Source organism: Macrosteles quadrilineatus, unplaced genomic scaffold (assembly GCF_028750875.1).
Source record: "Macrosteles quadrilineatus isolate MER2022 unplaced genomic scaffold, UCM_ALF_1.0 Scaffold_2__2_contigs__length_208266976, whole genome shotgun sequence".
NCBI lineage: Eukaryota > Metazoa > Arthropoda > Insecta > Hemiptera > Cicadellidae > Macrosteles > Macrosteles quadrilineatus.
Genome location: NW_026542595.1, coordinates 169,280,601 through 169,291,454, shown reverse-complemented (window position 1 = coordinate 169,291,454; position 10,854 = coordinate 169,280,601). Strand labels below are relative to the sequence as shown.

The 10,854-nt window shown below is 37.4% G+C and overlaps 1 protein-coding gene across 1 annotated transcript; it reads left to right on the top strand.

Moving 5' to 3' along the window:
- The first annotated feature begins 9,151 nt into the window (after positions 1–9,151).
- On the top strand, positions 9,152–10,612 carry LOC128985126 (uncharacterized). The gene has a single exon (XM_054404508.1). It carries the CDS (start codon positions 9,152–9,154, stop codon positions 10,610–10,612), a length of 1,461 nt encoding a protein of 486 aa, XP_054260483.1.
- The last annotated feature ends 242 nt before the right edge of the window (positions 10,613–10,854 follow it).

The following is a 10,854-nucleotide window of genomic DNA, read 5'->3' as shown; positions in this document are numbered from 1 at the left end:
ATCTCCTAAAATCTACTAGAGGACACTTTAAAAATAATTTGCTTCGGTAAATGTTTACCAATACAAATTATTTGTCATTGGAGCTATTGTGTTCAGGAGGACCACTTTTGGATAGGGCGGACATTAATTGCGCCAACTGATAGTCTGGTAGTTTGGTACCTCCTGAATTGCGCCAACTACTAGGGAGCCACCCGATACGTTCCTTAACTATGGCAAGTGGCTCCCCTCTTTGACCGTATAATCTAGTAGGTTAAGTTAGGTTGGGTTAAATTAGGTTAGGTTAGGTTAGGATAGGTTAGGGCGACACGTAAACAAGGACATTCCTTCTGCCAGCAACTCTCGCCTACTTGGCTTGGGCTTGGTGCAACGGAATATTTTTCGGGGCCCTTTGGGCTTGGTGCAAGTAATGCACGATCCTTGGCTATTTTATTGAATTGAGCAATGTCTTTGTGTTAGGTGTCGGTACGCCCTCACAAGGCTGAGTGCAATTAACATCGTCATTCATTGTCAAGATGTTTTCATCTGACCGTTGACCGGTTGACCGCACTTCCTCAGTTGAGCGTGCTGCCAGTTGACTCTTGACACCCTGACCGCTGACCGACCCCTAGAATCTGTCTGTCGTCGCGGCGCGTGTCCTCCGTCCACCACTTCCGGTCAGCTGATGATCTCCACTTCAGCTCCAGAGCAAGGAGGGAATTAGGCATTATGGCACTGCTTTGTCTAGTGCCCCCCCCCCCCCACAAACTCAGTCAGTGTGGTTTATACTGGTCACAGTTCAAATCATGGATTTAGTACCATCTAACCTTAACGCTATTGATCGATTGATGCAACTAGGAGTTCACAGTTTAAAAATTAACGTACATTACTTAGTATATTAATTTATGACATAATTTACCAATACATATTTACTCTCTCTCCCTAAACATAGTAAAAGTGTTTTCGAAGTAATAGCTGTCCGTGTGTGTCTCTGTCTGTATGTTTGGATGTGCACCGAGCTACTGACAGAACCTTTGTAGTCCAATTTCGATGTAATTTGGTTTTAAATGTTATTGTCCATATAATTCTAAACAGAAAATAGTGCAACCCCCCATTGCTGTAAAAATTACGGTTCAAAAGTGCAGCTTTTGTGATTTTTCCTATAAAATGCTCCCAACGCTTACCCAAGATAAAGGTTGTTGACAAGCTAATGGGGGAAAGTAGGCCTTACGTGTAAGATTGCTGATATCGTTTATTTAAAGTTGTAGATAGCAGCGATGGTTTAAAGGTATTTTAACCCAATTACCCTAGATGATTTGATCATATAAATAAATCAGTAGATATAATCTCTTTAGGTAAATTGATATTCCGAACCCTGTACATAGATATGGTATTAAACATTTAGACGTTATGGGACAAACCTTGCCAGACAACGAGTGTAATTGTTGTTACCTGTGCGATCGAAAAGCTTCGACTTGATTAAAATGTTGTTTACTTTTCTATGTCGTCCGAGAACATAGAATTCTTCCATTCTATAAAGAATTAAAGATTCTGATTCTGATTCTTCATGAAGAATCAGAATTCATGATTCTTTTCTATGTCGTAAAGAATCGCCCTAAGCCGAGGGGTCTGTTTTGAGATACTTAAATTAATAGTAGTCAAAATAATCACAGTAATTTTATAGAATTAGTTGATCAAATGAGGTATCAAATTTAGTAAAATGTATTGAGTCCTCTTTTAAATTTATTTTCCTTGAATTAAATTAAGAAACTGCGAGGTCTTCACTTGGCCAGGCAAAGTACAAATGCTTAGAAACCATCTCAGCTATCAATAATCGTATCAATCATTGTAAAGTCTAGCTTACATCCTAGTATTCTACACACACAGCCCATGTAAGACGAACAGTGCATTACATGATTGAGCTGTTGAGACGGTGAGCTGGTGTGCGGCGGTCACTCAATCAACAGAGCGGATGTTCCTAGTCTAGAGTCGTCATCAGAGTCTGAATCATCAGTCGTCAGTCAGTCCAAGATTGCGTGACAGTTAACCATCATGTCCTTTGACTTCAGAGCATTTCAGATGGATGCTTTCAGCGTAAAGGGTGTCACAACTATGAATCCGCGGGACAACAGAATGTAAGTTTTGACAAACTTATGTAACTTCAACCGCATTCAACAATTATTGAAGGTAAAAAAAAATTGGTTCTAGGTCATTTGGGCGATTGAAATCCTGGTTGAAATTTAGTTTGCCCCCGAAGATGGGTTGGTACGACGCATCCTAATCGTCGGCCACTATTTCCATCTTTGCCAATTCAGCGACCAGCGACGCTGTAATCTCCTTAACAAGGCTTTACCAACATTCAACTTGATTGGTGATTCGCCTTATAACACACAAATGTTAGAAAAATTGATATTTTATTCCATTATCTGTATAATTGATCCTGTAAGCGAGACAAAGTACTATTTCAAATAATTTTGAAAAACCCTTGAGTCAATTGCCTTGTCGTAAGTTGTTATACTTTATTTGAATGATGTGTTGAAGAGGTGATTTTAATCGATTTTCATACACAATGAATTCTAATAAATTGTTAACACACCATGTAAGCCAAACACCAGTGGATGGTACATGGTCGTGGTCAGAGAATCACATACACAACTCCGCAGGACTCCCTGTGCTCTCTGCTACTCTCCGATTCACGTATTTCCCACTGATAATATGTTTTCGGAGTAAACAAACAATTAAAATGGGAGATTACACCTTTCCAGGCAAACAAATGCGTCATCCCGCCCTCAGCGAATTTCAAAACGCCAACGTTCAACTGTTCATTTAAATTGTCCTTATCCATTACCATCGTGTAGTTTAAGTGGAATTTGCCTAATACCCTGTTCCGGTCCAGATTTAGCCTCCGCCTAGGGCTGTTGTTGACACCTAATGTTTGTGTGTTGGATATTTCCCACACAACACAAATATTATCATCGTCTAATCCTCGGTACAAGAACAGCTGTAGGCTAATGAGGGGAAATACCTCCCCTCCCCTCCACAGCCACTCACTAGGGTCCTCTGACTCTTGGCGTCCATCAACGTAATGTCTGGTCATTGATGAGAACATCTCCCGGAACTCCCTTGTGTTTTGACAGCGTGTTGTAATTCATTGATTTGTAGACTTACACAAATGATTAAGGTAAAAATGTATGTCAACTTTAAAAATTGTTGTTCTTCGGACGTGGCACTGCCATTGGGGTATCAAAGTACCTTTATTTATCAAGCCATTGCTATAGACCCTCAAATAATGCTGATGATAATGCTCTCTACAGATCCATGCAAACTTGTTAGCCAAGGATAACTCACTAGCTTAAACGATTGGTATTTTAAAAATGAATTAGTGTCCTGTTCTGGTATTATAAAAAAAGTTCTCGATATACCACTAAATATCCACCATACGCGTCACACTGCAACAAATATACATCAGTAGGGTGCCCCCGGATCGGGGCAAAACCACCCCTATAGTGTTGTAGTTTAATCCTTAGGGGTAGTGAATACATATATGATTGAATGTTAGGGGTTGTTAGGGGTAGTTTTGGGGTATTTTTAATTGTCAGGGGTAGTTTTATGTTTACATAGGAGTTATCAGATGATCATGTGACCGTTTATGTATTGTATATGTAGGTACTTCTAGTGAATACATATATGATTGAATGTTAGGGGTTGTTAGGGGTAGTTTTGGGGTATTTTTAATTGTTAGGGGTAGTTTTATGTTTACATAGGAGTTATCAGATGATCATGTGACCTTTTTATGTATTGTATATGTAGGTATTTCTATTAAATTAATATTAAACTATTTTTGTTGATAAAAAGTGTGTGCTTTGACTGGGGATGGAACTCTGGTTTTTAGATGATGGTTAATTGTTTAGCTATTGAGCTAAGACAGCAGTTATTAGTCTTTTTACTATATGTATAAATTATTTAAAATATGTTGCTGTGTTGCAAGCAATTATGGCTAGTAAAAGTGAAGTTTAGCGGAAAGATAAGTAGAGTGTTGTGATAGCTTACAAGTAATTATGGCTAGTAAAAGTGAAGTTTAGTGAAAAGATAAGTATAGTGTTGTGACAACTAGTGGTGTTTAAACAAAGGAATAGCTAATTAGTGCTAACTATCTGTCTTGTTATCCTTTTACTGTGACTTGAGTTAATTGACATACTACTATATAATTGAGTTATTGTGACATGATTTGAGTTAATTTGTTTCTGTGTCTTCAAGGAGTTTACACCACGAAGGTAAGCATTACTGTTGTAGTATTTTTATTCAATTTCAGGTACTATTAAAACTATTTATTAAAAACAATACCAGTTTGATTGGGTGTTGTACCCTAATGGTAAACCTTATAACTGATGTGAATATAATTTGGTAAATTTGGTGTTTTTAGGGTAAATAAAAACAGTAGATTTTATTATATGTATTCACTACCCCTAAGGATTAAACTACTGTACAACTCTAGGGGTGGTTTTGCCCCGATCCGGGGGCACCCTACTTACATCTCCAACATTAAACACACATATGCACTACCGATACCTAAGAGTACATAAAATATATCTAATAACACTTGTAAATGATATTTACTCTTATACTGTCGAATCACAAGACGGTAAATACATATAAAAGGTGGTAAGTGGTGATCGATTTCGATTGGTCACTCCAATCATCATCAGACCCATCACCAGGTCAGACGATGTATTTAATGTTATGTGATTCAACAGTAAAGGCGAACTAACATATTATTACAAGTGTTAATAGAAGTAGCACTTTGCTGCACGTCTACGCACGAACTGTAGATGAGTGTGGAAAGTTTCTCGAAAGGCAGTTTGCACTCGCGTTACACATTATTTTTTTCCTACAGTTATTATTAAGTATATAATAATTTGTCTTTCAAAACACTGAACAACTCGTTTTTAGGTTAGGTTAAATCCAAACATTGAACGAAAAGGGAAACGTTGCTCCAGCTGATAGCAGTCGTAAGTGTTGCCAATCTATTTTCAAGCGTAGGCTACATGTTGGATATAGTATAGAAACATTTGATTTAAATAATCTATGGTTTATATTTTGTATTGTCTTTTCCAGCTGCTATGAAAATATGAACTTTTAATAATTTTAACACATATGATTTTTGGAATGAATTGTTATGTTGTAAATACAAGATTAGTTTGGTAGCATTTTACTATGATTGAGTAACTTTTCTTTTGTGAATAATTAAATTATTTTCTGCCCAGTATCGAGTCCTTTTTCTCTCCATTTTTGACTTTTAACATTTGGGACCGTGACAGGACTGTATGAGTTCTTAAACAGATAGTCACTATTGAGATAATGGAAAGAAATAGGAAACTAAGAAAAACCTTCAGAACATCATTTACCAGAATTTATAATTGGGATAAATGAGGAGCTATGCAAAGATGAGCAAGACATACACAACATACAGGGTAAATTGAGCTCTCTGGAAGGTAAGATAGAAGAACTAAAAACTTTAGACAGGGAAATTTTAGATTTCTTGCTTGATTCTGAAGCAGATGAAGAAGAGTTAAATGAAGAAGTTAGGCTAGCAGATGAATATGTAGAGAAGTTTAATCGAATTAGTTTAGCTGTACAGAGTAGATTGATTAGGTCTAGGGATACTTCACCTGAGTTTAATGGGTCTGTAATGAGTAAATCTACTGCTGTTAGGACTAAGCTGAGGCTACCTACTATTGAATTCACAAAGTTTAGCGGGGATTTGAAGGATTGGCTACCTTTTTGGGCACAATTCAAAAGAATAGATGATGACGAGAATATTGACGATATTGATAAATATCATTATCTTGTGCAGGCTACTTTAGCTAATTCTAGGGCTCGTCAGCTGGTCGAAAGCTATCCTGCTACCGCTGAGAACTATTCAAAAGCTTTGCAAAGTCTTAAAAGTCGTTTTGGTAGAGATGACCTTCTCATAGAAGTGTATGTTAGAGAGCTTTTGAAGTTAGTTCTGAGTAATTTAAACAGTAAGGTAGAAGTTTCTTGCATTTACGATAAACTGGAAACCCAACTAAGAGCATTGGAGACATTAGGAGTAACAACTGACAAATGTTCTGCTATGTTATATCCTCTTATAGAGTCCTGTTTGCCTGAGGAATTGTTGAGAGCTTGGCAGCGTCACTCCGGCTATGAAGTTGATGCTGAACTTAAGGATAGACTTGATGGTTTGATGAAGTTTCTGCAAAAAGAGGTTGCTAACGAGGAAAGGATTACTCTAGCCGCATCTGGTTTTGAAAATAGTAAGCGACCTAACCTACAGCCTAAAGTAAGTAAATCTACTGTATTTCGACCTAAGCCTAGTTACGCCAGACATACTGAAATGATGCCGACAGCTGCTGGTTTAGTCAACCCAACGAAGTCTGATAAGTTAAATAATAAAGATGTTAAATGTATGTTTTGTGGTTCTAACCATTTAGCTGAAAACTGTAAAGACAGTAAATTGACAGTAGATGAGAAGGTGAAAATCGTTGGAAAAAATGGTTGTTGCTTTACTTGCTTGAAGTATGGTCATAGGAGTGCGCAATGTAAAGTTAGAGTAAAATGTCCTAACTGTGGAAGGAGGCGCACTGCTGTTATGTGTAGGGCATCTGCTGCAGAAGGAAGTTCATTGAGTGAACAACCAGTCAAAGAAAGTTCTCTAGCAAACAATGTTCACACAGAAGTGTTTTTACAAACCTTTTTAGTAAAAATTAGAAACCAAAATCGAGAGCGAACAGCACGTGCATTAATAGATACGGGATCACAACGATCTTATATTTTGAAAAATACAGCAAAGGAATTTGGCTACGACATATTCAGTAGGGAGAAGCTAGCTCATGCTTTATTTGGTGGCACTAGTACTGAAACAATTGAACATGCGTGTTATAAGGTTAGACTAAGTGACTTAAATAACAGTTATGCCTGCAATTTTGACGTTCTTGATCAAGATATAATTTGTAACGATGTTACAACAGTTAAGCCTGGTCCTTGGTCCATTGAGCTTGGAACACTGGGAATTAATGTAAAAGATGGAGACGGGCCTATTGAAGTTCTGATAGGTGCAGATGTTGCCGGGAAACTTTACACTGAGAAACGATATCTGCTTTCCAACGGTTTAGTTGCGATGCACACTTTGTTGGGCTGGACTTTAATGGGAAGAACTACAGTTGAAGGGAATGACAGGTCCAGTTCTATGGCAGTAACTTCTTTACTTTCCCCTATTGATAATAAATCCATTTCAGATTTGTGGAGTTTGGATGTTTTAGGAATCAAGGATCCAGTGGAGGTAAAGAGTGAATCTTCAGTTAAAAGTAGAACAATGGAACATTTTGTAGAATCTGTTTCAGTGGAAAATGATGGAAGATATCAGGTCAAATTGCCATGGGTTGATGATCACCCGCCGTTACCCACTAATTTAAAAGTAGCACAGAAGAGACTCAGTAATCTTACAAATAAACTTAATTCTAGTGGATATCTTAGTTCATATCAACAGGTGTTGTCTGACTGGGAGGAATTAGGTATCATAGAGAAGGTTAACGATGCCGAATTGGAAATTGGTCACTACCTACCGCATCGACATGTGATAAAAGAAAACAGTCTTACCACGAAATTGAGACCTGTTTTTGACGCATCTGCTAAAGAAAAGAATCAGCCCTAGTTGAACGATTGTCTAGAAAAAGGGGACGATCTAATTGAATTGATTCCGTCCATATTAAATCGTTTTAGACTACACAGATATGGAGTTGTTGCCGACATCGAGAAGGCTTTTCTGCAGATTGGTGTACATAGGGACGATAGAGATTTTCTTCGTTTTTTGTGGATTAATGAAGAGGGTCAATTGGTTGTTTACAGACACGCTAGAGTGGTCTTTGGAGTTACTTGTAGCCCATTTATGCTGAGTGCAGTAATCAAACTTCATTTAGAAAAAACATTAGACTTGATAGATTCAGGATCGTTAAACTACTCAAGAAAAGTAGTAGAGACACTGTCGAGAAGTTTCTATGTAGATAATTGTATGGCAAGTTTTGATGACTTTTCAGATTTGAATCAATTTGTAGATCAAGCGACTTCTGTAATGAAAGATGCTAGATTCTGTCTTCGGAGTTGGGAGTACACAGAAATTCAGAGTTTCAAAAATGATTCTACCTTGACACCTATCTTAGGTTTAAATTGGAACAAAAATACTGACATGATTGAGTTGAATTTTGAAAACTTTGAGTTTAAAGAGCCTGAAATAGTCACAAAGAGATCTATTTTGTCTTTTGCTCACAAGTTGTTTGACCCCATAGGTATAACTTGTCCTGCTACACTCTTGCCTAAGATATTGTTGCAGAAAACGTGGGAAAGTAAAATTGGATGGGATGACAAGGTTTCAGAAGAGATAAAACTTTTGTTTTTAGATTGGGCAAAGCAACTTGAGATTTTTTCAAATTTGAAAATTCCAAGATATTTTGGAAATGAAATCGGAGGGAATATTTCTTGGACAGTTCACTGTTTTTGTGATGCAAGCCAGGACGCTTATGCGGCCGCGGTTTTCCTGAGGGGTGAATCTAATGGACATACCACAGTTCAATTAGTTCAAGCGAAGAGTAGAGTTACACCTGTCAAGAAGATGACTATTCCTCGACTGGAGTTATTGGCGGCTACCATTGGCGCTCGTCTTGTTGACAACGTCTTAAAGAGTATGGGATTTGAAAATGTCAAAACATTTTATTGGACCGACTCAACCACCGTTTTATCATGGATTCGTCGAGAAGATTACTGAGGAGTGTTTGTTTCGAACCGAGTAAAGGAAATAAGATCCCTTAGTAGCATCGAATCATGGAATCATGTTCCAGGCCATATGAATCTAGCTGATTTGCCGTCACGTGGATGTTCTCCTAAGCAGCTAGTGGAGTCGAAATGGTGGGAGGGACCACAATGGCTAAGAAACTCATCAAACTTGTGGCCTAACCAAAACTTCAGTGATGTTTGTGATGAGAAAGAAGTAAATTCTGAACTTAGGAAGATCAAATCAACCACAAAGATTCTGATTAATTCAAAACCTGAAACAGATTGTTGGTACTACAGATATTTCTCCAGATTTGATAAAATCGTCAGATTGGTAGGCTGGATTTTGAGATTTTGTTGTAACACAAATATGTCTAAACAAAAGATATCAGGAGGATTGTCGGTTGATGAATTGATTAAGGCTCAAAATAAAGTGTTTAAACTTATTCAGAAAGACGCTTTCCATAGTATCAAGGATGAAAAATTGAGTTCATTGTGTCCGTTTGAAGACAGTGATGGCTTATTCAGGTTAAAAACGAAAATCACAGAGAGACCTGATAGTAGGAATTTTAATCTTCCCATAGTATTGCCGAGTAACCATCCTGTTGTTCACAGATACATACAATACAAACATGAAGAAAATTCACATGTTGGAGTCCAAGGATTGTTATCTATTCTCAGAGAAGAAGTTTGGATCATTAGTGGGAGAAGAACTGTAAAATCAGTTATTGACAAATGTGTCAAATGCAAGCGATATTGTGTTAAAAGTTTGGATACTGATCCAGTACCACTTCCTTCGCAACGGGTTCGAGATGCTTCTGTTTTTGAAGTCTGTGGAGTTGACTTAGCTGGACCTGTTTTCCTTCGAGATGGCCAAAAAGCTTGGATTACATTATATACATGTGCAGTATACCGTGCCGTGCATTTGGAGTTAGTTACTTCATTATCGACTGAGTCATTCTTGCAAAGTTTGAGAAGATTCATTTCCAGACGGGGTCGACCAACAGTCTTGTTTGCGGACAACGTCACTAACTTCCGAGGAGCTTTCAGTGCGTTGAAGCAAATAGATTGGAATAAGATTGTTGAGTACAGCACAATCAAACGTATAAAATGGAAATTCAACCCACCTGCTTCACCATGGTGGGGAGGCTGGTGGGAAAGACTTATAAGACTATTGAAACAGCTTCTTCGCAGAGTCTTAGGAAGAGCTAGTTTGACTTATGAAGAATTTTTTACCGTTTTGTGCAGTTGTGAATCTGTCATAAATAATAGACCCTTGACTTACATTTCAGAAGACAGCCATGACATGGAAGTTTTGACGCCAGCTATGTTTTCGAATGGTACAAAGGAGTATGGAGTTATTGATTTGGACCAGATCAACTACACAAATTTGTCTCGACGTTGGAACTTTAAATTAAAATTAAAAGAAGATCTTGAAAAAAGATTTAGAAGTGAATACTTAAGTCAATTGGTGTTGCATTCGAAGAAGAAGAGATCTCGTCAAGTACAAATTGGAGAAATTGTTTTTCTTGGAAGAGACAATACCAAACGGATGGACTGGCCTTTGGCGAAGATTGAGAAGATACTTCCTGGAAAAGATGGCAACATACGTCTTGTGGAAATGAAAACATCAAAAGGAACAGTGCTGAGACCCATACAACATGTGTTTCCACTTGAATTGGTCCAGCAGAAAGACAATCAAGATGGTAATGAAACATTCGAAATGGAAGATGAACAAGTAGCTGAAGGTGTTGATCGTGAACATGATCAACCTGTTTACACACAAAGAGGAAGAAAAATTATACCCCCACGAAGATACCTGAAGCGATAATTAATATTTTGACTTTACAAGTCAAAAGGTGGGAGAATGATGGATATAGTATAGAAACATTTGATTTAAATAATCTATGGTTTATATTTTGTATTGTCTTTTCCAGCTGCTATGAAAATATGAACTTTTAATAATTTTAACACATATGATTTTTGGAATGAATTGTTATGTTGTAAATACAAGATTAGTTTGGTAGCATTTTACTATGATTGAGTAACTTTTCTTTTGTGAATAATTAAATT

Coding starts and splice junctions, on each gene's coding strand:
- LOC128985126 (XM_054404508.1), top strand. CDS start 9,152: ATGTCTAAACAAAAGATATCAGGAGGATTGTCGGTTGATGAATTGATT.